At 44.3% G+C, this 27,656-nt stretch overlaps 1 protein-coding gene across 1 annotated transcript in view; it reads left to right on the top strand.

Moving 5' to 3' along the window:
• The window catches only part of CISD1 (CDGSH iron sulfur domain 1), a 129,345-nt gene extending 104,932 nt beyond the window's left edge, over window positions 1-24,413 (top strand). The window contains exon 3 of the mRNA XM_044056473.1: window positions 23,797-24,413. Coding sequence (XP_043912408.1) covers window positions 23,797-23,886 — 90 coding nt within the window. The 3' untranslated portion in view covers window positions 23,887-24,413. The remainder of the gene's footprint in view (window positions 1-23,796) is intronic.
• The last annotated feature ends 3,243 nt before the right edge of the window (window positions 24,414-27,656 follow it).

Below are 27,656 nucleotides of genomic sequence, written 5' to 3'. Positions count from 1 at the left end.
TTTTGCCTAAGTCATGAGGAGCATGGTGTCTGCCTGGCTTTGTTCCCCTTGCTTCTCCCTGAAGCTGGAGGAGCTTTGCATCCGTTCGCCAGCCCCAGCTTCCCCCTACCAACCCTCCACGCCAGTATCTGTGACCTCTTTGTCCCAATCCGCCTGCAGCCTTTACAAAGCAGAGGTGGACAGGATGATGTGGAAATTTATCTGCACTCTGATACAGATGGGAGTTTTGTCTGCCCCCTTTCCCTCTGGAGCAGGTGGCGTGCAGTCTACATTCCTACATATTTTACTCCTCTTATCCAACCCCTGGTTTCGAAGCCTTTGGTTCAGAGGATTCTGGACCTTGAGAGGTCTGTGCTGACAGTACTTGTACCTCAACGCTGGCCATTACCTTGAGTCAGTCTGATCTGACGAGTTTGGATTCACCCGGCTCTTTGAGCCGTATTCTCTGCGCCAGATCCAAGGTGAAGGTGTATGCTCCGAGCTTTTTGGAGCAGAGCCTTCCAGTCAGAGTCTCGGCACCTAGAGGTTCAACTCTTTACTCCCCCGTTGATCCAGGGGTTGGTGGACCCTACTGTACTTCTCAGATGGTTCGCTAACCCTCTGCCTTTGACATGGTGGAGAGGGTTCACTAGATTACCATTGAGACCCTTGACTATCTCATCATCTGACTCCGCCCTGGCTCCCTCGTTTTCTGGTATGGATTCCGCCATCCTGCTTCCTCAGGGGACAACCTGCTGCTTCTCTTCCCAAGGAAGCTCCCACCAGCCAGATTTTTGAGTCTTCCCCTGAAACTCCCCCTGAGGAGGTGCATCGAAAAAATAGGTGCAAAACGAGGCACATTGACTCCCCAAGAGTCCCTCATGGAGGGGGGGGGATCCCCCTGGTCCCCCCCCCCAAGGATGTCTCCTTTGAAGACATCATGGAGATCCTTCATCAACGAGGGGGTGGTTTGCCCAGAAACCCAACTCAGATGAATTTGTGTTCCTGGAGATGTTTGGAGCAGGACCCTCTACATCCTGGGTGTCCCCTCCCAGTAATCCACTGGTGGATCTAATTATATCTCTGGCATGGAAGTAATCTGATCTAATCTGGTAGAGCCAATCCCCAAACGTCCTGACAAGATTTTGAGTGTTCCCACCAATAGGACCCACTGGACCAAAGGGATCCCCTATAGATGCCATGGTAGTGGCAGTGACCAGTAAGTAGGAGCTCATGCAGGAGAGCTCCACGGTCCATTCTCCAGACCGTGAGTCCAGTACGATGGGTTGCTTGGGAAGTGGGTGTACACTGCAGCCACATTTTTGGTACATGCTCTGAATTATATGGCACACATAATTTAAACTCCAGTGAGACCTTGTCATGGAGATCGCTGCGTCTATCCCAGTGTCCATGACTGTGGAGGACCAGAAGGTTTTCTCTTCTCGCCTGGCCACTTTTACGTCAATATGCAACACCTCTATGTGCTTCTCTCTCATGCCACTGAGGGCACTAGAGCTGCTGGGACAGGCATTGTCATCAGGTGTCACGCCTGGCTCTGACTCTGTGCATTCTCGGAACCCTTTAAGGCATACTTTTAACAACTCGCCAAAAAGGATGGAACTGTCGTGTGGGTAGTCTGTACACAATACTCTTGTCCAGAGTGAAAAGGAAGAGAAGACTTTGTCTGTCGTCAGGATCTGCTTCTCACCCCCCCCCCCAAACGAACCTTTTTGAGAAACCAGCGGGGGGGGGGCAAAGATGTGGCTCCAAAAGTCTCAGAGCTACTCCCAGGATGCTCAGGACTTGCCTTCCCCTAGATGCAGAGGGTGATTTGATGGACGCCACCCCCGTGGCAGGGGGGGGATCCGAGGAGTCTGAGGTCTTGAGAGCCTTGCTCGGACAGAACTGCTCAGCAGCCCAGAGGGGTTGCCCAGCTGCTCAACACTGGAGGCAGTCTGGGGATGCCTCTTGCTACACCCAGCAGCCTGGGAGTCTTTCACATATGTTGAATGGGTGTTGCAGATCATATCCAGAGGCTATTCTATCCCTTTCAGCCAATCGCCTCTTCTGCCCAAACACCTCCCAGATGTTCCACCCACGCAAAGGGAGGAAGCAGCGCTGGAAATTGCAAAGCTGCTAGAAAAGCGAGTCATCCAACCTGTTACCCCATATCACACTAGATTAGACATTTTATTCCAGATTCTTTTTCGTGCCAAAGAAGATGGGGGTCGTAAGATCCATTCTTGCCATTCTAAATCTGTCCGTTGCCAAGAGAAAATTGCGAATGGTCACTCTACAATCTATCCTACCTTTCTGCAGGAGAACTATTGGATGTGCTCGCTTGACTTTCAGGATGTGTACTATTACATCAAAATGGACAGGAGCTGTCTAAGGTTTCTCCTCTTCCAGCTGGGGGCAAGTCATTACCAGTTCAGAGTGCTCCCCTTGGTCTCTACACAGCCCCCAGGGTGTTTACCAAAGTGATGGCAGTGGTAATGGCTCACCTGAGACTACAGGGATTCCAAGTCTTCCCCTACCTGGATGACTGGCTTTTTGCTGGCCTTTCCAGGCATCAATTCTGCCAAGCGAGGGATTCCCTACTTCACTTAGCCCACCAGTTGGGCATAACCATCAATCTCAACAAATCTTTACCGACCCAGTTGAAGTACTAGATTTCATTGGAGCCTGGTTGGACACTATGTTAAAAACCAAGGTCTTCCTAACCTCAGAGAGGATCTAGTTTCTGAAACTTCATGTCCACTGTGTCTTTCAAGCTCAGTCGCCGACAGCACAATTGGTATTTTACGGGCATTGAGGCCCATGGCGGCCATGATGACTCTTACCACGGCTATACTATGAATGTGGGTACTTCAATGGACCCTCACGGTTCAATGGTCCATGCTAGATCTTCCATTACTTCACTTTATTTGAGTGTCTTGGGCATGCAGGGACTCTTCTTTTGTGGTGGATCCGATGCCTGGATCTTCTCTGGGGTCATCCCTTTCTTCTGCCTCCCCCTTTGACCACGGACACCTGCTAGGGTGGGGGGCACAGCTTGGGAAGTATAGTCCAAGGTACGTGGTTCCCCCCCCTATGAAACTCAATTGCATATGAACGTCCTGGAGATGAGGGCGGTGCTCCTAGCATTGCAAGCTCTCCATGCCCATCTTTCTCTAGGGACAATTACTGTTCATACAAACATGTCTGTGGGCTGGTCTGGTGCAACTGGTACATAAGCAGGGGGGAACCGGTCTTATCCCCTTAGTCGAGAGGCCATGAGAGTGTGGGAGTTGGGTGATCTCCACTACCCGTTTTCTGGTGGCAGTGCACTTTCTGGTGAGGTCCAACATTCTAGCCGACAGGCTTAGCAGGTCTGTCTTGATGCCTTACGAGTGGTCTCTGAAGCTTTCGGTAGCAAAATAGATCTTTCTCAAGTGGGACCAGCCTTGCTGTGATCTTTTTTGCCTCTCAGTGTACTTCGCGTTGGAAGGAGTTCTTTGCTCTGAATCTCCCGCAGGGGGAATCCCCCAGAGATGCTCTGGTTCATGCATGGCCCTCCAGTCTTCTGTATGCATATCCTTTTCATCCCCTCATACTGAAATTCCTTCAGTTAATTCACAGGCTGGGGAGCTCTGACATCCTCGTTACCACATTTTGGCTTCGCCAAGTGTGATTCCCCTCTCTCTCTGGTCTCTGTTTGTGTGTCCGCCCTGGATGTCCGATCCAATTCCGGATCCCAACTCTCATCCCTTGGGGATCCCCCATCCAGACCTGGTCCGTCTGAAGCTCACTGCTTGGCTGCTCCAGTTCTTATGAGTAGTCAGGACTCCCCAGGTTATCTTCACAGGTCAAAAGAATTTTGGTGGCGGCTCAAATCCTCTACTAGGAATGTTTATTCCAGTAAGTGGAAATGTTTTTCTGTTTGGGCCTCTCTGCATGACCTGGACCCCTTCACTGCTCCGGTTCAGGCGGTTTTAGATTTTTTAGCAAGTATCTTTCAGCAAGGTGCCAGTTCTTCTGGGATCAAGGTCCACCTGGTAGCTATATTTGTCTTTCATGTAGACAACAACATGGCTTCTCTAGCTTCTAAGCTTTGTAAAGTCTTTTTGAAAGGCACCTTCTTACTTTGGCCACCGGTTAAGGACCAAACGCCTCCCTAGGATCTCGCGCTAGTTCTGCAAGCTTTGATCTTGTTCCCCTTTGAACCTGCAGCCTCAGTGAACTTAGTTTCTGTCTTGGAAGACTGCTTTCTTGATTGCTATTGGATCTGTCAAAAGGGTCTCTGAGCTTCAAGCATTATCGGTCAAGCTCCCTTATTTGGTATTTCATGAGGACAGGGTGTCATTGCATACTAATCCAGACTTTCTTCACAAAGTAGCTTTAGAAATCAACATTAATCAAGTGATTTAATCTTCAAGTTTTCTTTCCAAATTTTCAAAATAAGGGAGAGTACTAACTCCCCTTGTTAGATGTGCAAAGTCAGCTATGATTTTACCTGCATAGGACAAAGCCATTACTTAAGTCTGACCAACTTTTTATTTCCTTTTCTAAGCCCTTTTTAGGGAAACCAGTGTTTAAGGTCTCCATTGCCTGTTGGATTTACCATTGCCTTTCCCTGGCATATACAGCTAGAGGTCTAATCACGCCAGGTCATGTTAAGGCGTATTCTACTAGATCTATGGCTACTTCAGCTGCCTTCTGGTCCAGAGTTTCTCTGGATGATATTTGATGTCCTTCATGGATGCATCTGCAGTCATAACAAATGGGTTGTCCTGTCGTCAGGCAGCCCTTCGTTCGGCCGGATTCCAAAGTCTGGGTCCGGCTTTGGCTGATGTCACACTTCACCTGACGTCATCTCTGCTGGTCTTCGGGTATAAAGGCATCAGCCGACGCCATTTTCCTCAGTCTTTCTTGCCGCATGGCGCCCGAAGCAGAAGCTGTTCGCAAGTGCCGGTCGGTCAGATCCAGAGATTACTACTACCGAATACTACTTCGAAGACTTCTAAAAGCTAAGTACCCCGTTGGGGACTCTCTCTTGCCTCAGCCGATGTCAGAAAAAGTCAATAACTGTTTAACTTGTGGGAAACAAATACCTCATAAAGATTTCCACTCTTATTGCCTGCCTTGCTTAGGCCCAGACCACGACGTAGCAGCCTGTTCAGCCTGTGCTTCCTTCAACCGACTTAACGCAGGCGCCGGTCGGAGTTTGCTGAACAGTTTTTCGGCTCAGATTTTGCGTACATTATGCCGTCGGATCCTCCGACTACCCAAATTGTTAAAAAACGCAAAGAAAAAGACCGACACTCGCGGTCCGCGGTTTCGGCCGAAACCACGGTTAAGCAAGCCGCGAGTGTCTCGGTTTCGGCCGAAACCGAGATAACCGGTCAATCTTCAGCCGAATCCATGACTACTACTGAGGCTCCTGCTACCTTAGTTGAATCGGCCTCAGAAATTTTGCCTACATTGTTCTGTGGCTACTTGCGCTTCTTCACACACCTTCATCTCACATTTTAAGTTGGACATTTTATCCAGGAACAGGGCATCTTTTTGTCCCACCGTGCTCCGGAATATATTTCCATCAGGGCTTCCTAGGTGTTTAGTAGCTGGGGACCCTGTCCCACAGGTTGAAGAGCAGATGAAGACAACAACTTCAGATAAATAAGTTATGTACTCACCATAACGTTCCATCTGAGTTGTTGCTCTTCATTTGTCTTCAGCCATCCCCCCCCCCCCCGCCTTGTGTAGGCTGTGTGATGGTCTGGGTAGATGATGAATGGTCACCATATGAGTATGCTTCTGTTCTCTGCTTGATTAGGGAGATCCTTGAAATGAGAAGAGAATTTGGATCAGATTGGGATGCTTGGGTGAGCAGCAAACTTGATCTGAAGGGTAGAAGGTGACAGGGGCCTTATTGGTAGGGGAGGGGCTTGGAACTCTGATAAGATGCTAGAAAGGTGGCTGAATCGGATCTGTGCCGGAGGAGAGTACCCATAGGTTGAAGACAAATGAAGAGCAACAACTCGAACATTATGGTGAGTACATAACTTTTTTCATTGTGTTCGGCTTTCATCAGACCTCTCATGGAGTACAGTGCCCACTTTGGTATGTACCTAACCAGGCATATTCAACAACTGAAACGTTCACAGAGGTTCCTCACTAAAGGAGTACAGGGCGCAAGTAATGTGTCCTATGCAGACCACCTCAAATCCCTATCCCTGTATTCTGTCTCCTACAGGCTTTTGAGGGGAGATTTATGCCTGGCATACAGGGCATTGTCAGACCCCAGTCTGATGGACCTCTTGCATATCCAAAAAACACAGTACCAGAATTACCCATTCTAAAGACTTTAACCTTGCCTGTGATATAAATAGGTGCTGCTGGAGAGAGAGGTATGTATCCCATAGGTCTATGGAACAGGCTCTCCATCCATGTGAAGCAGACTTCCACCCTAATTCAATTCAAGTGCAACTTGGACAATTGGATGGGAAACCGGAAATTCATACCTCCTTTGGCACCTATGTCTTTGATGCAAACAGGTAACCTGCAAATGGTTAATCTCTCAGGCCCATGTTTACACTTACCAAGGGTATCGGAACTTGTCAGAGATTTTGGGTGCATGGCTAGGCTTAGAAAGGCCCTTGTAGTCGTTGGCCTAGTAAACACCTATGAAGTTCCCTCATAAGGCATCTATGATAGGTGTTTATTTTGGCTGCAGGCACCTCAACGTACAGTGCCAGGCTTCCACCATGTTAATTGCCAAAGCCCTGACTGATAGGGGGGTCAAACTTGTTTTAAAAGAGCTTCTACAGTCCTTGGCTGCTTCAGATTCTCCTCTGTTTAGTAGCAGAATAGGAAGTCTGAGAGGGAGAAAGTAAAGATAAAGGAAAGAGATGTTTACTAAATATTTTCATGGTTCCAATCCCAAGGGCAAGGAGGAGTGCAGACTCGCCTCTTATACCGAGACCCAACTGGATCCAGAGATTCATTTATCTTGGGCTTCTCTGGCTTCTGCTCCATCAGGATCTTCTGCACCACTTCTGCACAAATTGCTTGTGATTGCGTATCTAGACTGATTCTCACACCCTTAGTATTCCTAATCCTTTGTCTCTAAAGATCCTTCTGCTTCTGTCTGGGTGCATTCCCCTTTCTGTCTCAATACCCTGATTGAGTTTTCACCAGAACTGTTCCCTTCTTCCACCCAGGTCCTGCTACTAAGGAGCTTTTGAAGTCTGCATCTGTGGCTTCTTTGTGTTCCACTAGTTAGTTGGGAGCCATAAATCCTCTGGTTTGGAGCAGCTGATGCATTCCTTCCTACAGGCCCAGATGGATCTGAGGATCATTCCTGACTTGGCCCTGTGCGTTTAGTCTGTGCTACCGTAGACTGAGTCTGTTCTTTTCTGGCCTCTTTGGTTCTGGGTATCTCAAGTCAGACTGTCCAACTGCTCTCCCTTCAGTCTGTGATTATAGTTAAACTACCTCAGACACCAGCATCTTCCTTTAATGTTCTTGACTTCAGCTGTGTCAGAGCTAGGCTGGTGCTCTTTGATCTGAGTCGGCCTTCCAGTTTTGAGCCATCTGTACCCCTGGGTGCTTCAGCTTGGGATAGGTCTGTACCAGTCTTGATGTTGGAGCCAACATGGTTGTATTTGGATGCTGGGTTCTCACTCAGGTCTTCAGATATAAAGTCAGTCTTCTCTGGCCTCTGTTTTGGCTTTTGATGTTGTGGAAGAGCTCTTCTCCACTCTGAGAAGGGAGCCTCAGCAGCTTGTTTGGATTTGTTACAATCTTTTCTTTGTACTTTGCTACACATCAGTCTGCTCTTGGATAGTCTGTATATGTAGGCCTTGAGACCACCTAACTTTCATAGCTCCTCACCTCTGTTTCCTCGCACTTTTTTTCCCTAGGAAGTCCACAGTAAGTTTGAGTAAGCACTTAGACTTCCCCTGAGGAGTCCCCTACTGAGGATACTGACTTTGAAGGGGAAAGGTTCCCCAAGTTCACCCACAAGGATACCTAGTTTGACTTGATCATATTATTGAAACCATTGTGGGAAGTGGACCACCAAAGCCATTTCCTCGAGTCGGTGTTAATCAAGAATTTTGGCATGGGGCCATCCACATCCTGGGCCTTGTATTAGGAAGACCTATCCGAGGAAATCAGAGGTTCGCCATATGGGCCTCTTTCAAGGGTCTGGATCTGTTTTCTGCACCTTTTTAGGTGTTGCTCTTATTTTCCTGGCTGATCTTTTTCACTCCACCTCAGTTATTTTACTATTGAGGTTTAATCGGCCACCATCTCAAACTTTCACATTGTCATGAATAATACCCTAGTGGTGTCCCTATTAACCTGTCCAAGGCCCGTTTTGAAACTTATCTTCTTTCTATGATCCAGTTCCCCCTTGGCATCTCAACATAGACTGTCTCTCGCACCAGTGGCCACAGTTTCCATAAAGCTTTTGTATTGGAAAACACTTTTTTTCTTGCAGCTGCTGAATCAGCATGGAGGTTGATGGTGTATAAAGCACTATCCTGCTTTCCCCCCTTCTCTGGTATTCCACAAGGATAGTTATCCTGAGAACCAGCCCTTCTTTTTTACCTAGGGTAGCCTCTGAGTTTGTTCCGAGTCAGCCTATATATTTCTCCATTTTTTTCCCAAATTTCCATAACAAGGGGAGTATTTGCTTTGATGTTCATCTTCAGTCGCAATTTTTATTTGGACAGAAAGTTTCATAAAGTCTAACCAGCTTTTTGTTTCCTTTTCCAAGACATGAGTTGGCAAACTTTTCGCCAGTGACTCTATCCAGATGGCTGTCCGATTGCACCTCTTTGGCTTACTCCCTGAAAGGGATTTCATTGCCTGTTATTCCACCAGAGCCGTAGCTTCATTCTGGCATCTATTGATGACATGTGTGGCGGCTCCTTGGTAGTCTGCTTTTAAAACCTTTGTGTCCTATTACAAATCCAGGTTTAGGTTCCTGTTCGTTCCACCATTTTGAGGAATGTTCTCTTGTAGGTACACCATGGGGTTGTTACTGGCTGGGGACTCTGTTCCACAGGTTGAGATAGATGGCTAGAAGATGTCTGATATACAAGTTATGTACTTGACATAATAATAGATCTGTGTTGTCTTTAAACCTTCTTAACCATACCTCCCTCTGTCCCCCCCCCCTCCAGATTCACTGTTTGTAGTTTCTGGCTGGCTGTGTGCACCAGCCCAGAAACAATGTGTGAGAGTTGTCTTTATGCCCTTTGCTTGATAACGTGGATAAAGTTTTCCCTTTGCCCATTCTAGGGAACGGATGGGGCAGATTGTCTGAGGAGAGTTTGTTAGAGCAGTGAATTAGATGGAGGAGGCATAGCTGCAGGACTGAAGATTCTGAAGGTGACAGAGTTGGATAAAACTTATCAGGTTACCCATAAGTTGAGAAAGATGGAAGGTGATAATGAATGTATTATAGTAAGTACTTAAACTTTCCTTTCCTGCCTTTGTGTAGAAATGAGAAAAAGGGAGAGATGAGTATTAAAAATACTCTAGGAATGGGGTGTTTTGATGGATTTTGATTCAATTGCCACATGGGAGAATTCCCTCTCCCATTTCTTTTGGTTCAGTAGGCTAGGTGAATAGTTATTTAAGAAGCTGTCTTTCCAGGGAAGACCATTCTTATCCCTTTAAATGCCTTTTTTCTGGCTTTGTTTTAGATGTTCAGAAAAGTCTAGAACTGATCCTTGTTGGTTAGTGGTGGGCAAGAAGGGCATTACAAGAGATGTCCTTCCATTCACTGTTGCAGTATTCTTTACATCTGCGATTCCCTGTGTAGGGAAGCTTGACATCCAGCCAGTTTACAAAAGCCTTAGGTTGCTTTAAGGTACGCTGTAGGGTAGAAAGGTGACATCCAAACATACCATCCTCAACACTTCTTTGCTGCCGGTCTGAACGCTGTCTCTCAATTGTTGGTCTGAACACCTGCTTCCTTTTGCTGGTTTCCAAGCCATTGCAGATAAGTGCCCCATTGGGGCTTCATTTTTTTCTTGCATTTACCCTTCATGAATGACATGGAACCCCAGAAGCAACCAAAAGACACGTGTGGGAGACAGATTCCCTATAAAGACTGCCATGGATAGTGTTTATTTTGCCTAGGCGCCTCTTATCCTGTTCTTTGCAAGGGTTTTGTACAGAAAATTCTGCGTAGTAGGATTTCTTCTTTGGCGTTGTATCTAAAGAATCAGCAACTTGAGCTTCTTGTTAAGGATACTATGGAAGGACCTCCTGCTTTGAGGGTCAGCCATCCGGGAAGAAGGCTAAAAAACCTAGGCCAAAATATTCCACTCTCCAGCTACTGCCTGACGTTTCTCCTGAGGTAAGTCAATGCCCAGAGGTTTGCCAAGCTTTGTTATTGGATTTCTCTGTCCTGACCCAGATTGGAGGCCGGCAGGGATCCAGCTTTAAGCATGTTCGATAAGGCTTTGCAGATGGCCATTTCAGATGTTCAGGGGGAGCCACTGTTAATTATTTCTGAGTGGCCTAGGGATGTTACTCAGATTTTTGTCAGGGAAGAAGTCCCTACTACTGTTATTGAATGCTGTCCTGGGTTAGAGCCTTTCCAGTTTTACAGTGGTAAGCACCAGGTAGCCTATCTACCACAGGAGAAGTGGTTTCTGGCCCCAAAATTGTAGTTTATTGGCCGTTTGGGCTTTTTTTTTTCTCTTTCAACTTTCTGGTCTAAAAGCCTGCGTTTGTGCTTTTCCCACCTTTCCTGTAACTAGTGTAGTCCAGATACAGATTTGCTGTATCTAGGAGTGTTTGTAAGCTTCTGAGAGGTGCCAGAGTTTGCTCTTCAAAATTTCCCTTGCATGTGCTAGTTCTCTCCTCTCCTGTCCTGCACTTTTTTACTAGCTTATTAGTCCAGCACTTTACCAGACCAGACTTCTTACAGCAATTTATTGTACACACAAAAGTGCTACCAGCGCTCATCGTTCTGCAAGGAAACAGCTCCAGTACTTACTATTAATGCCAAACCCTCCAGGCATGTGTAAAGGTCAGTTCCCTGTGCTTTCTCCTATTAACCTGGTGAACTTGGGCATCCTGAGGCAATGTAGCAACTGCCTCATGTACACCGACAACCCTCTCCTTTTACCTCCCAACACTCAGACTTGCAAGAGATGCACTTGTATATCCAAATAGGAAGCCACGCACTCTCCAGCCAAGACCGGAATAGCTGGTCAAGAGGAGAAGGTAAATACTTGTACCACACCACATGGAACACACAGCCCTCCAGAACACACACCGGCACTGCCTTCACGAAAAAACACAAACCACACACACCCCTTCGCGGAGGCTCTCAATCAAAATCTACCCAAACAGCAGAGACCTCCATGGCAGAAATGCAGCTGACCAACACAACACAACACTAATCACGAGACACACAACTCTCCTAAACAGTATGCCACTCAACCAAAGCCCCTAAGGCAAAACATCATGCCTAGCACACTAGTCATAGGTGACTAGATAGTGAGGCACACTGATGTCCCACTCACTAGGTTGAATAAGGCGAAAGTAACAGTCAAGTGCCAGGATCCGCCACATAATGCACACACACACTGGTCCCCTCAACAACAGGTACAAATATGACTCTGTCATTATACGTGTGGGTGTGAATGACCAGAGACATACCTGCCTGGACTACATGAAGAGACCTGGAGAAGCTCTCCGATTATGTAGTCCAGGCGGGTATGACCCTAGCCCTGAGCAGCATCTTACCATCACCCACAATGATACCACAGTAAAAGCAGGAAATGATTTCAACAATTGGCTAAGTTTTTGGTGTCATTCTAAGGGGATCCAGTATCTGTCTTCCTGGGATGACATGATTGACAGACTTCAATGCTCTGCCATAGATGGCCTGCATCTGTCACCCCTTGTCTTTTGGATACTGGCCAAGGCTCTTACTACCCATATAAGGCTTTTTTTAGGCGGTGTTCCAAAGACCAAATTACCACCGTCACTGCTACAAACAAATGCAGTCGGAGGGTCATGCTGCTCAACACGAAGTCCAAATCTGAAAATGCACTCGCTCGAAGCACTCTTTTAAAATGGAGAACATCGACATTTGTGCTGTAACAGAGACCTGGTTCAAGGCAGCAGAAAGCACCCCTGCACTACTGAACTATAACTCATTCCACACCTTCGCCCCCAGAACTTGGACCGAAGCTCCAAAGGTGGTGGTGTTTCCATATTCATAAAGGATGCGCACACCTCCACACTGGTAGCCAAACTTAACGTATCGGAGATACTTCAGGTGCAGCTGACCTTCGGTAAGACAGCGATTCCGGTCGTAGCTTGTTATAGGTCCCCAACCATGTGCCAAGACTTGCACAACACGTTCCTAAGCACCCTGGAGAATATTAGGGTCCAACCGAACACTCTCATACTGGGCGACTTCAACTACTTCTCCATTAACTGGGAAAACTACTCCTGTTACTAGTACACGTGCCCAACATTTCCTGGAATTCATTAATTCCAATGCCCTGGACCAGCTCGTTCTTACCCCCACTAGAGGTAGCAACATCCTTGATCTGGTCATTTAATAACGTGGGTGACCTTTGCTCTAATCCTATAGTCAACTCCTCCCTGGTTAGATCCGACCACAGACTAATCACCTTGGAAATCTACATCCCTCCCACCCCCGCAAAGGTAACCACCATGAAAAACTTCTCCAAAGCTGACTTTGGACTGCTAAACACCGAGGTGGCTAACTTCACGGCACCCATGCAAATGGAGAATAGTTGCATGACTGCTGAATCATACACCAGTGCACTTTACAGACATGTACACAAATGCATGGATCTCACCATACCCAAAAGAACCAAGACACTGTCCTCAAAAAAAAAAAAAAAAAAAAAAAAAAGCCCAATCTGGTGTTCCCCAGCCATAAACAAACTCTACAACAGAAGGAGGAAATTGATGTGGAATAAGGTGAAGTCCCAAGACTGGAAAAAGCTCCCTTATCTGCCTCAACAAAAAGTTGAGATCCCTCATCAAATCCTCTAAAGCTAGCTATGAAAACAGAACTGCAGCAAATAGTAAAGACCACCACAAGGCCTTTAGTTATGTAAAGAATCTCCACGGCAATACCCAGATTTGCTCTGAGCTACTGCACAATGGCACCTTCTATACCGAGCAAACAGATATTGCCAATATACTGGCCGACAGATTCAGTGCCAACTTTACCCTCCCCCCTAAAGAAGCAATCACAATACTAGTAGAATGCCAGGCACCCAGTATTACTGCTGCATAGGTTAAAACTGCACTGTCCAAGGCCAAGAATACAGCTTCTGTGGGACCTGACAATATCCCTGGCTGTGATGTTCTTCGTGTTTCACTGTTGCAGTCATTACATTTGGATAATCTGCTGGCAGGTTGCCCTCAGTCGGCCTGAATAACAAAGTCTTGGGTCCTGCGTCAGTTGCTGTCTCCTCTTCCATGACGTCAGGTCATCAGGGGTATAAAACATGCAGCCGGCGCCATTTTATTCAGTCTTTCTTGCCGCGCAGTGCCCGAAGCAGAAGTAGTTGGCAAGTGCCGGTCGGCCGACTCCTGAAATTTTTGCATTCGAGTTTCAGAACCGAAGTCTTCAACTAAAGCTAAGTACCCCGTTGGGGAAACTTTTTTTCTTGCTCCTTACTGATGTCAATAAAAGTTAGTAACTGCATTACTTGTGGGAAGCAAATACCTCATAAGGATTTTCATTTGTACTGTATTCCTTGCCTAGGCCCAGATCATAACGTGCCCTGCTGTCGGTTTTGTGCTAGATTTAACAAACGCACTGTTAAGCGTTTGTATATTTTTGCTTCAAAATATTTTGGATCCAGATTTAATTACCCTGAAATGTCATCTGTTAGCAATCCGAATACTGGAGTTCACAAAAACGCAAAGAAAAAGACAGAGACAGACTGTCTAGGTCCAAAACCGATGACGAAGCTTCTCCTAAGCCAGTTGCTGGTTCGCCGGTACTCAGTGAGGTGCTTTTGCAGCCCCTGATACCCGCTACTTTTGAGTCGCAGGCCTCTACCGAGACCCATACGGAGTCCGGTATGCCACAAGATTCTCAGAGTATTGAACCCGCGGATGTCTCTCCCTTGGATGGGTCCGGAGCCGTTGAGCAGGCACTGGCTTCTGAGGGTGTTTTCAGGCCTCAACATTTTTATATAAAACCGACGCCAGCTTCAAAAAACAAGATCAAAAACATCTTCTAAGTCTAAAAAAAAAACGATGCATGTGCCACATGCTCAGGACCCTATGCCTAAAAAACAGATGATCAAAATGGCTGAGGACTTAATTACCTTGATCAGGGGTTCCCACCCCCCACCCCCACGCCTGCTAAGAGGCCTAGGCAGGACACTGATTATGAATCTTCAGCTCCGGTTTCCATTTCTTCTGATTCCTCTTCTGATCAGGAATTTTCTATACCACCCTATGAGGATTCAGATGCAGAAGAATCCATTCAATCTGTATCCCCTCCTGAGGATTATTCTTTTGGATAAACCTTGCATACTTTAAGGAACATTTTCATTGGGAGAGTCAGGATTTCTCTGAATCAAAAAATAGGCTTAGGGATTTCCTTCTTCCTCAGCATAGGCCTTTGGCTATACCTCCTGTATTAGACATTGATGATGTGTTTTCGGAATCAAGCATGGCTCCTGATTCCCTACCTCCGGCTCCTAGTAAGCCAGACAGATATTACAGGGTTCTTGACTCCCACAAATTTCTATTCAAAAATCCTGCTGCTGCTCCTGAAACCATCTCACAGGGTCTCAAAGGTGTAAAAATCCTACCCCCTCTGATAGAGATTCCAGGGCGCTGGATAGCTGGGGAAAGGAGGTTTATACATCTGCAACCTTAGCAATTAGGGCGTTAAACTGCCAGTTTCATATGCTTAAATATCACCAGCATGTTATGGGCTTATTGAAACAGAAAATGATGTTGATTTCTGATTGTGTGGAAAAATAAAGACTTACAGGAATCATTGCATGCAGCAGAACAGGTTGGAAAGCATACTTTGCAGTGTGGCGCTGATTCCTTGGAGGCCTCTTGCAGGGCCGCAGTTACTGGATCTATAACTAGAAGGCATGCCTGGCTCAAGGAGCAAAATCTGCCTGATCATGTTTAAAGCTAAATTGTTGAATGCCCCTTTACAGCATGATACTCTGTTTGGCAATAAGGCAGAAGAGGTTTTAAAGAAAATGGAAGACAAAGGTAAATCTATGCAAACTGTAAAAGATTTCTTACAAGTGCAGCTACCCAGATTCAGTAGGCACTGGCCTACTAAATATTGGTCCTTTCCTGTGTCCAACAGAGCCTCTCAAGGCAAATCCAGGCACTCAGAAGGCTCTAGGTACCAATCACAGGGTTCTTACAGGTCAAAGCAATGGGGTGCCTCCACCTCCAAATCTGGAGGAAACAAAGCACAACCCTACAGTAAGCAGTCTCAATGACTTCCCTGTACCATCACCAAGTACTTACGTTTTGGCAGCCCCCTTGGGGGGAATAAGCACTTCATGCTCAAAATTGGCAGTTAATTACCCAGGACAAGTGGGTATTAAACATAGTATCCCAGGGGTACAGATTTCATTTCCATACTTTGCCAATTCCAAACCGTTGGCCAGGTCTGCCACAAAATCTATGGGCAGAGGCTCAGAAACAGGTTACGTCCCCCATGGATAAGGGGGCTATTCAACCAGTACCAGAACAGGAAAAAGGACAAGGTTTTTATTCAAGACTGTTCCTGGTACCCAGAAAAGACTATGCCTGGCGTCCAATACTGGACTTATCGATTTTGAACACATTCCTGGACATTCAAAAATTCAAAATGCTGACTTTACAACAGCTACTGCCTATGCTGGGCAGGAACGCTTGGTTAGTGACTCTAGACTTAAGAGGCATACCTGCATATCCCAATAAGGGAATCGTGCAGAAGATACCTGCACTTCAAGGCCGGTTTTATGCATTACCAATTATCTGAACTGCCCTTTGGCTTATCTACTGTGCCCAGGGTCTTTACAAAGTGCAGGGCACCAGTAATTGCATTTTGCAGACAAAGAAGCATACAAATTTATCCTTACCTGGACGACTGTCTCATTCAAGCAGAGAACAAGGACATTCTTCTTTAGCATCTGGCATTTGTAAAAAGGCTTCTAGCATGCCTAGGGTACACAATAAACAAAAAGAAATCACAACTGGTACCCTCTCAAAAAATTTACATTCCTGGGTACAAGCTTGAGTACAACTGCCCAGATGGCTTACCTTACGCCAGACAAACAAAGGCAACTGACAGTATACTTCATATAGATGGCAACAAAAACCTAGTGATCTGCAAGACAAATTCTGCAGGCTTTGGGGTGCATGGCATCTTGCATTCTAGTAATTCCATATGCAAGACTGCATATGAGGAAACTTCACTGGTACCTAAAAAGTTTATGGAGTCAGCATTGTCACAGTCTGTAAACAGTGATTCCTCTCATTCCCTGCCTACAACATGAGTTTCTTTTTGTGGGCAGAGACCTGTCACCAAAACAAGGGACTGTCATTCACTCTACCCCCTGCCACCCAAACCCTAGCAACAGACGCATCCGACTATTCTTGGGGAGCCCACCTGGCGGGGAGATGCATTCAGGGCATATGGAGCCCAAAACAAATGCGTCTGCATATCAACCAGAAAGAGATGCTAGCTGTTTAGAATGCCCTGACAGCCTTGAAGGACTTGCTTCACACAGGACAACTACTGATCAAGACTGACAACCACGGTTATGTGGTACATAAACAAGCAGGGGGGGTACACATTCCTACCCCCTTTTCAGACTAGCCATGGCATTGTGGAACACAGCCTTGACTTACCAAGTACATCTTCAAGCTCAATTCCTACCAGGAGAACAAAATACTCTGGCAGATTACCTAAGCAGAAATCTTATGGACCCACATGAGTGGAAACTGGATCCACAAATCTTCAGCATGGTAACACAGAAATGTGGGAGCCCAGACATAGATCTATTTGCCTCTCCCCAAAATTATCAACTGGACAAATTCTGCACAAGGATTTATCACAGACAAGCATGGAAAGTGGATGCCCTATCCTTCAGTTGGAAAAACCCAGACAAGCATGGAAAGTGAATGCCCTATCCTTCAGTTGGAAAAACCCAGACAAGCATGGAAAGTGGATGCCCTATCCTTCAGTTGGAAAAACCCATCAGTCTATGCCTTTCCCCCTCTGCCTTTTCTCTCCAAGGTCTTACTAATGGTCAGACAGGAAAAAACAAAAATGATCCTAATTGCTCCGGACTGGCCTTGCCAGCACTGGTACCCAATTCTAAGGAATATGTCTCAGTTCCCTCCTTGGTATTTGCCTCAAATACCTCATCTACTGTCTCAGCAGAACATTCAAATTCTGCACACTCTGCTCCAAACTCTGAACCGTGCAGCATGGCTGATCATGTAATTATTCAAACAACACCTCTCAGTAAATCTGTGATTATTGTCATTTTGGAAGCCAGAAGACCTAGTACTAGAAAATCTTATGCTGATAAATGGAAGAAATTTTGTGCTTGGAACCAAGCACAGGGAACGGACACAGCAAAACCAAATATCCCTCAGATTTTGCAATACTTGACTGAGATGCTCGACAAGGGCCTATCTTTTTCTTTCAATAAAAATCCATACCTCTGCCATCTTGGCTCATTACAACACGGATCCTCCCATCTTTTCTCATCCTCTGCTAAAACAGTATCTTAGAGGGCCCAAAAATTTAAGGCCTCCGAGAAGATCACCAACTCTGCATGGGACCTCAGTTTTGTGCTGGAAAAAGTCACCCTGCCTCCTTTTGAACCAGCAGCTACTGCGGATTTAAAATTATCTTGGAAAACAGCTTTTCTTTTGGCAATCACTTCAGCAAGAAGAGTTTCAGAACTACAGGCCCTCATGGCTGTGGAGCCTTTTATTACATTTTACCCGGACAGGGTGTCCCTCAGGACCAACCCTTCCTTTATGCCTAAGGTGGTATCCAGTGTGGCTCTAAACCAAACTATTCACTAGCCAAGATTTTACCCAAATCCGCAGAACACTGGGGAGTGGATTCTGCATTCATTGGACGTACACAGACAACTAAGATTCTACTTAAACGGGACCAAATCTCTAAGAAAGTCTAAGCAACTACTGGTGACATTTGCTTCAGGATCAGAGGGGAAGGCCATATCAAAGCAGACTATTTCTAAGTGGATAAGCCACTGCATTCGTTTCTGCTACTTGCATTATGATAAACCTGTGCCCAAGGGAATCGGGGCTGCCCATACCTCAGCAGCCTTTCTCAGAGGAGTTACAACCAAAGACATTCTGGAAGCTGCTACTTGGAGCTCTGTTCATGCCTTCTCAAAGCATTATCATTTGCCTCTCTTCTCTGAATCCAGGGCAGGCTTTGCTACTGCAGTTCTGCAGGGCCTTGTAGCCGCTCCTAATGCTATTTAGTTCCATTCTCCCATCCATAGCTTTGGGATTCTACCCAAATGTAATGATTGCAACAGTGAAACACGAAGAACATAGTACAGTTGTGTACACCTACCATAAATGTAGATGTTAGAGTGTATTCACTGTTGCACTCCGGGTTACCCACCCACCATCCCCCTTTTCTATAACTTCTCTTTCCTTCACTATATTCTAAAGCCTTTGTAGTGTATTTGCTTTTAGATGAAGGTAAAGTTTATGTTGCTAAAAGTGCATTTACTTATATTGCTGTTTATATTATAATTTTGCTCCCCATTTGGGGAGCACCTGACATCTGGGGCAAGAAAAACTGAATAAAATGTCATCTGCTGCATGTTTTATACCCCTGACGACATGTAAGAGGAGACTGCAACCGATGCAGGACCCAAGACTTTGATATTCAGGCCGACTGAGTGCAACCTGCCAGCAGATTACCCAAATGTAATGACTGCAACAGTGAATACACTCAAAACCTCTACATTTATGATAAGTGTACACAACTGTACTTTCATGAACTACAGAGTGAACTAGCACCTCACCTGTGTGCCCTGTTCAATCACAGCCTCACCTCAGGCTTTGTCCCTACTGAATGGCACACTGATGGTCATCCCTCTCCACAAAGGTGGAGCCACTACAGACCCTGGGAGCTATCACCCCATTAGCCTAATAAGTCTGAAATGCAAAGCTATGCATCATTGTGGACCTAATAAACAAGGATATAGGGAATCTCCAAACTCTGGATCCCACACAGTTTGGGTTTGTCAGGGGTAGATCATGCCTTCTCAACTTGGTCGACTTTTTTGACTCCGTCACCAGAGCTGTGGATGAAGACAAGGTTGTTTCATACAGCCTACCTTGATCCAGCCAAGGCCTTTGATACCATTCCCCACTCGGGAATCATAGAAAATCTCACTAAGCTAGGCATCAACCCCTGTATCATTGGGTGGGTTGCAAACTGGCTCACAGAACCCACAGAGTGAAAGTAGTGGACTCCAAGTTAGACTACTGACCCAGTCATGAGTGGAGTCCCACAGGGATCGGTCCTGGGTCCTCTCCTGTTTGTATCTACTTCTCAGACGTCTAGTGCAACACAAAGGGCCTCTGGCTGACCAAGTTCGCAGACTGTTGCAAGTTGGGAGCCAGTATTAACTCCACAGGTGAAGTTGACATCCTACAGAAAGGCCTCACTGAGACCGACGACTGGTGTCAGAACCATGGCCTTAAGCTCAATGCCAAAAAATGTGTCGTCATCCCCTTTGGGAAAAACCCGTTCCCATGAATTACCACATCGATGGTAGTCCGGTGAACACAGAAGGTGTTGAGAGATCTGGGAACACAGGTTGACAGCAACCTCTCTCTTGACCACCACATTGTCACCGTGGTCAGAAAGTCCTGTGTGGCACATCTCATTACTAAGGGGTTTGCATCCAGGAAGAAAGAGGTCATTGTCTCTCTCTACTCTTCCCTCATTGGGCCAGTCATTGAGTACAATGCCCCATTTGGCATGTACCTCACTAGACACTTGCAACAACTGGAGAGGCTGCAAAAGTACCTCACAAAGAGGATCCTAGGCCATAAACACTTGTCTTATATGGACAGACTCAGAAAACTCCATCAATTCTCTGTCTCATACTGCCTACTTAGAGGCGATCTCTGCTTGACTTAAAAAGCCATGTCTGACCCAGCTCCGTTAGAAAAGCTACATCTAAAGAAATCCCAATCTCTCCACACCACATGCTCTAGAGACCTCCACCTCATTATCACAATCAACAGAATGTGCTAGAGGGACCAGTTCATAACCCAGAGACTGCCCATTGCTATGGAATAGACTTCCCATACATGTCAAACAGATCATCTCGCTGGCCCTCTTCAAGAGAAATCTTGATAAGTGAATGGGAAATAGAAAATCACCCCGGGGATCACTCCAGTGGCTCTACTCAACAGAGGCACTGGGAACTAAGGTCGGGTGGCATGATACCAGGGTAATCCTATGGGATAGGCTTGTAAAGGCTTCAGGGCCATTAGCCTCGTACACACATGAACCTATGAACAAGGCAGATGCCCCATTACAGAAAAAGCAGAAAACTAAACCAGATTCTCCTGCCCCTAGGGATCCACAGAGTGGCAGGTCTTCACTCTGATTTAATGCCCAGGGAACAGGATTCCTCTGAGGGGGAGTTGGATTCTGATGAGAAATGCCTTCCTTACTCTTTTATCAAATTCCTTCTGCTTTGGACTATGGGTCTGAGGAAGAAGAACCTACCAGTCCAGATCTTCCCTTTGAAGAAATTTCTTTTGGGGACACAGTGTCCAGGATGATGTAGTATTTTTTGTGGGATTGTGCTTCGGTCCGTGAGATCCATAAGAGGTACTATGAGTTGCTGCAGATAGAATCTTTGAAAATTTCTGCTATTCCTCCCGTTTTAGGTGCTTTGTTGGATGCATTTTCATATGCCTCTAAAGCTCCTGGTTTTCAGTCCCCTGCTCCCAAGAAATCTGATAGGTGCCCGAAGACTAACTTTTTGTACAAGTGTCCTGTTGCTAACCCTTCTTTGGTGTCTGTAGCATCTGATAACTCCTCTCAATTGCTTCCTTTCCCCCAAGTTCATGCCTTCTGAAAAAGACAGAAGAACCATGGAAAGGCTAGGTAAGAAGGTTTTACACTTCCGCTACCTTGGCTTTTAGTGCTATTAATTATCAGACTTGTATGTCCAGGTATTTGTTGGGTCTCCTTTCTCAGGCTTATCAAGTTATTTCTGATCTTGACGGTAAAACTTTTGCTCTTTCCCTGTTAGGCACTTCCTCACAGGTTCTTCGTCATTCCATCAAGTGTAGTTATGATGCAACAGATGCTTCTAGGGCTGCTGCCTTTGGGTCAGTGATTAGGAGAATATTCCTGGCTTCAGCTTAAACCATTGCCTGATATCAAGACTAAGCTGAAGGGATGTCCCTCCTGATAATAAACACTTATTTGGGGAGGCTGCTGCTGATTTAAGTCTCTTCAGGATAGGGGGGAGGGCTTTGCAGGAACTCAAGTGTTTCTCTCTCCTGTTCCTAAGTTTCAGATAACCTACCCCAGTAAATCAGTCTTTGCAGGAAGTCTTGCCTTCTTCCTAAAGGCAAAAATTAGTGGCAAGTGGGCTCCTCCTGATAAGACTACTCAGACTTTAGGGACTCTGAAGTTTTCCTTTCCAGGTAAATCAATTGCTGACTATTTCTTCCCAGCCACGTTCCGCTTTCTCTCCGCCTCTTTCTCTCTTCCTGTTTGGCTTCAGATTACTCAGAATTGTTGGGTTCTATCCATTATTTGCCAGGGGTATTTCATGGTGTCAAAATCCATTCCCCCTTTGTTGGACATTCCTCAGCCTCCACGGGAACAACAACCCCCCCCCCCCCTTTCCCCAGAAGTGCTTCTAGACCTTTTGACTCTGGGTACTATTCAGGATATGCCTGTGTCCAAAGTGGGAGGGGGGTTTACTCCAGGATGTTTTAGTATCCATAAAAGAGGGTACTTGGAAGCCTACTTTAGTCCTCCCTCATTTAAACACTTTTTTTCTGAAGGTGGCCACTTTTCGAATGTTGTCAAAAAAAAAAAAAGGTCAACACAGCCATTAAAGTAAACAATTTTACAATTAAGTTCAGGGAAACACCAGACTTTTATGTACAGCCCTGATAGTGTAGAATCTGTTAAAATGGAAGCTGAAGCTCTGTGCATTTTCTGTGTGGACTGTTTCTACTGTGAAATGTATATTGTAGTTTTTTTTTTTTTTTTTTTTTTTTTGTTTTTTTTTTTTTTAATTATGTAGCCAGTGAGCCATTTACTGTTTAGTGCATCTTTTTGACAATTGACATGGTCAGGTGTGTTGCTTGTTTTAGCCTTAACAGATCCTGGAGATAAAGGAACCTATCTCAGCAGTCATTGGTTGCTTTTGGGGTCATGGCCTGTCTATTGTACAAGATACTCACACACACACACACACACACACACACACACACACACACACACACCTGCATCTACAATAGTTTGGAGAAATCCATTTCACTGACATTTTGTCTTTGAGAGGTGGGGGGACTCCTCTCCTTGTTTACAAAGCTGTGTGGATTTAGGGAAACATGCAGATTCTGCACAGGAGAATTTAAAGCCAAGAATTGAAGCAGAACCTATTGCTATAATGTAGCAACCCTACTCAGTATGCCACTTAGATAAAGTTTGCTCAATTAGGTCTTTTAATAGAATTAATGCATGATGCACAGAATTATCACCAGTGTCGCATCCCCATAATTGTAACGTAGTGGAAACCAGACCATTAGTGCCAACAGTAAAGCAAACCTCGGATTCTAATCTTAGTCATGAACTTGTGCACAAGGACACTACGAATCTGAGTACTGTGTGAAAAAAAAAAAAAAAAAAAGCCGGAACTTTGCCTTTGTGGTTAACTACAGTATGATGTATTTTCGCTTTTATGTGCTATACCTGGTCCTGCGTGACTTACTGCATCCCTTCTTTACAAATTGCCTAGTGGAGCAGTTTAATAAGCTGTATTAGCTGTGATGCATATCGCTAACAGTACTGTATTGTAATTGGAGTGATTTTGTATTTCAATTTTTTTTTCTTTAGGTAATCCGCTTTTGTGGAGTGTTTTGGGCATAGAGCATCAAGACATTCTTGATTTTTTTTTTTATGCTGTCCTGTTGTTTACTTAGAAGATGCACACAATAAATGTTTGCCAGGCTGCTCTGATGGCGTCTGTCTACATTAAAGATTACATCATGAAATTTGTTTAACATTTCTTTGTTTTGGTATCGTTTGAGTTTTTGTCTTACAAAATGTGTTCCTTTTTGTATGCAGTGCAGTAATCTGATCTGGCCATTTTTCTGCATTAGTCTTGTTGGCTGAAAGGATTACAGTTATAACTTGCCATATGTATGGAGCTGATGCATCTTGAACAGAAGATTGTGTGAGATGCATCTAGTTGCCATTAACCAAAAGTGTGTGGCTCGCTCCATTCTGTAGTAGAAGACTGACACCAGCCTAATGCAGCTGCATAAAAGCTAAGAAGTGGTTAATTTTGGCTGATTGTAAATGTAGCTGAGAACATGAGCCAAGTCTGCTAAATATCCAAGACCTGTAGTGATGCTGCTTTATAGAGTGTACTATGTGGGGACTATGTAGCCACTTTATTTCCCCTTTTTATTAATATTCTGGGTTACTGTCAACATGATTTGGAGGCTATCATTTAAGGTTATAGAGTAGCAGAATAACAGAATCTTGCATCTTATCTTTTCTTACAGTTTCCCATGTGTGATGGTTCGCATACAAAGCACAATGAAGAAACTGGTGACAATGTTGGACCTTTGATTATAAAGAGAAAGGAAGCCTGAAAAACTGAACACGCTCCATCCCAGGATGCAGCCTGCATTACAAACCTGCCCGTTTGTCATTGCATCATACACGCTCTGTTTTAGGAATATTTATTGAGGCACACCATAACTATGGTAGTCTATAGTATTCTGGTATTTCAAACTTTGCCCTGCACTTGCCTGTTATGATCTTGTGCTGTGTAACTGAAGGTTGCGGGTTTCTGCTTCTGTATATAGTGTGTAGAATTAAATATAAATCATATTAAGGAAGTGATTTGTCTGAGTTTGACATCAAAATGAAGACTTGTTCTTTCTTTTAATATGTGATGTAATAAACAACAGATGTTTAAGTAAATGAACTGACAGTCCTTTTCCAGCAAACTGATTTTAAATTTGGTTCTGAAAAAACTGAATGTAACTTGCAAGAAAAAAATGTTGGGTTTGTATAGTTTAAGTAGCTGCTGTAGGTGGTTGATTGCACTTCTTTGTTTTGGTGAATTGTTAATGTTAAGTGAAATAAAGAGCTTGTGGTGGTAAAGCAAGGTGAATGACATGCTTATCAACTTTGTTCACTGTATTAGCGGTTTAAATTCAAAATTCTTTTAGATAGTTGGGGAGATGAGCTGAAGACTTTGTTCATGAAAATGACATTTAGTGGGCCTTGTGTTTATTTTTATAAGTAAGGGCACATGGGTCTCACTTAAATGCTGAGATTTTATAACCACTATAAAGTTGACCCTTACCAGTTGTCAGCACTCACATTTGACCTGGTTTGTCCTGCTAGGCCTGCCTGTTTTCAGAGGAGACTGGTGATATTCCTACTCTCAACAGTTTGACCAGGATGTTGACATTTCCCCGCTCTAAATGTTCTGGTATCTCTTGTATCGACTTGAACTACTACCGCTTTAGCAGGTGGGTCTTACTGTAATCAGCATGGATTACGTACTTTTACACTGTAAGCACTGTTTGGGTAGCAGATATAGGTTGTGGTTTGTCCAGTTTTGAAACGAACCACATGTTCAGCATTAAAAAGCATATAACATGTTCTACTTTTAAAAGCGTCTAGTTCTCGTATGCTTATTACAGCCCCATATTTTGTTGGAGTCAGAGGTACAAATCAAGCATTACAATAATGTAGGACAGTCGGACAGTGGGGGGAAAAGTATACAGATCTAGCAAAAAAAAACTTCAATAGAGTTTGTTTTTAAAATTATGAAAATGATTAGGACTTATCCATAATGTCTAAGATTTCTTAATATGCACTTGTAAGAATTTTTTGTTTTTTAAAAGCTCATTGGTTTAACTTTTTTTTTGTACTTAGACACACTATCCAGTAAAAAAACTGCAAGAACCACCCAGCCAAGCTAGATAGCTTTCACTGTGTGACCACTTAAATCCCCTGTAATGAATGCCCATGGGTTTTATGCAGATGACCCCCTTAAGGGCATAGTGTTTTAGCTACATGGCTTCTTGTATGTCCATGACTTTACTGGTTTTCAGTTTTTACTTCTTGGTTTTAGAAAGATCTTGTTACATGAATGAATTGTGGCTTGGGAGTGGGGGACTCCTGGAGTGCATATTTGAACTGACTCAGCCTGCAAGCTTTTACAGTTGCAACTGAATGCCATAATCCTTTTTACTTTTGCCAGGAACCCAAGGGAGAGAGATGCTGCCTGCCTGTGAAACAGAATTATGAAGTAATGCACTAATATGAATAATTTGCATTTATGGTACAGTTTCATTCCTACTAGTCTTCACTTTAAATGGGACTATCTAAATTGTCAGCACATTCTTGTATGTCACAGTGGGTGTGCAAGTAGATGAGGTGGTATGTGTAGCATATGCATTGCTTTCCGCAGTACAGATCTTTGTAACAATAAAAGATTTCTAGGACATTCAGACTACTGTCACTTCACTGATATATTTTTTTCCTTAAAGTAAAGAGGCATACCAGTATAGATTATAAAACACAATTGTTTACCTGAATGTATCAGGAAGAACGTAATTCCATATACACATCCTTAGTGAAGTTTAGTAAAAGAGGAGTTAGCGTAATGCATTTTGGTAGAACAGTAAATATGAAAGTCCGTATTTGTTCTCACATATTTCATTCTGGTACATATGAAAGACATCCTCTGAAAAGAGGTATGGCTTTCGTAAATAGCATAATTGATCCCATGGACATTAGGTCTGCTCAGCAGATGACTTTCCCAGGCTGCCAGAACCATCCACACTTCCCATCACGCACCATACATACCTGTTTGTTCAGATGTATTTGCTATTTTTTTGCTGCAGTTGACATTCTTGTAATGATTACAGATCCTTTTGCCATTTTCTGTTAAATTTACTAACCGTAAACTCCCTTTGAACTGTCAGAATATTCATTTTTTTTTCTCTTAAGAGACTGAGCTTGGCCCTCTTAGTTTTCACTCTGTCATTTTACAAGTGTTTCTGGAGAAAGGCTGTTCTTCTGCAGAAAGGCACACTCTGTAGCGGTTTTGATTTTGTCTGCACCCCTCCACCCCACCCCATGCGCGCACACACTCTTACAGGTGTGAATTTTGCCAAGATTTTATTTAAGTCATTGAAAATGTAAAGGACTTGGTATATACTTCGTAGAGCGGTCTGTCTTAGATGAATCGTGAGGTTCTTCTCAAAGGATCTCCAACAAATATGAAAGCCTAAAAGTCTGTACATGGAGCATTTTCTTCCACCAGTATCAAAACCAAGAGGAAATTTTCAAAAGCCATTTCTGCATAGGTGTTTATTTCTCATTATCTATCACTGGCATTTTTGCTTTCTCGTAAAATTATTCCATAGTTGCTCTGGCTTTCTGCATATTGCCAATGTCCATGGTGCTGCATTTCTCCTTCAAAGTAGCATATCTTATGATGTTGTAGACACTGACGACCCAGGTGTGTGCTCCACCACTAGCTCTCGCTCTCATTTAAAAAAAATTAAATAATCACGTATAACCTAGACAATCATACATTTCTATAAATGAAAACAGTTCATATTGACATAATTGTACTTGCAAACCTTGTACATTAGTGGTAATCCATCCAGTTGTTGTCAGTCAAACATTACATAACTCATTCAAGCCCTGCCTTCTTTTAAACCTAATTCCTCCTTTGCATGTGTTGTCACACAGTTCCCATTTTTCCTGTGTATTTGCTCCTACCCTCTTCTAAAGATCCCAATTCCATTTTTTTTTATTTCTGTTACTTTGTTCACTATTTCTAGTAAAGTTGGTTTAGACTTTGATTTCCATTTTCTAGAAATTGCTTTTTTGGGAGCCACCATAATTAGACTCAGCAAGGCCTTATATGTCTAGGCAATTCAGATTCTGTATCATAGCTCAAAAAAGTAATTTCATAGTTATACCAATTTGATCACCCAGTATCTATGACAGCGCAGTCTGTTAAAGTTTGCCAGTTCATTACACTCCCAGAAATTGTTCCCAACTACCTCTTTCTTTTTCATCATACCTTCAACATGTGCTGTCTACACAAGGAAACATTCTTTAGAGTCTACTTGGAGTATAAAAGTAATTCAAAGCAAAGATTCTAACTCTTCTAGACTTTGTTGCATATTTGGGAGATTTACATATATCCGCCCAATGTTTCCCTGTGAATTGCACCGTTGGCTCTCTTGACCCGTGTGGCTTTAATCTGAGTTCTGTCCTTCCATCTCTTTTGATGTCATAGGTTCCCATTTGCCAGCATCAGTCTCTGGTCCTTGTAGTTTTTCTGCTCTTGGTTTCTGTACTAGTATGGCTTTCGGTGTCATTG

The sequence above is a fragment of the Protopterus annectens genome, chromosome 14.part0 (assembly GCF_019279795.1).
Source record: "Protopterus annectens isolate FY-2018-M chromosome 14.part0, PAN1.0, whole genome shotgun sequence".
NCBI classification, from domain to species: domain Eukaryota; kingdom Metazoa; phylum Chordata; order Ceratodontiformes; family Protopteridae; genus Protopterus; species Protopterus annectens.
This window is presented reverse-complemented; position numbering and strand designations above follow the sequence as displayed.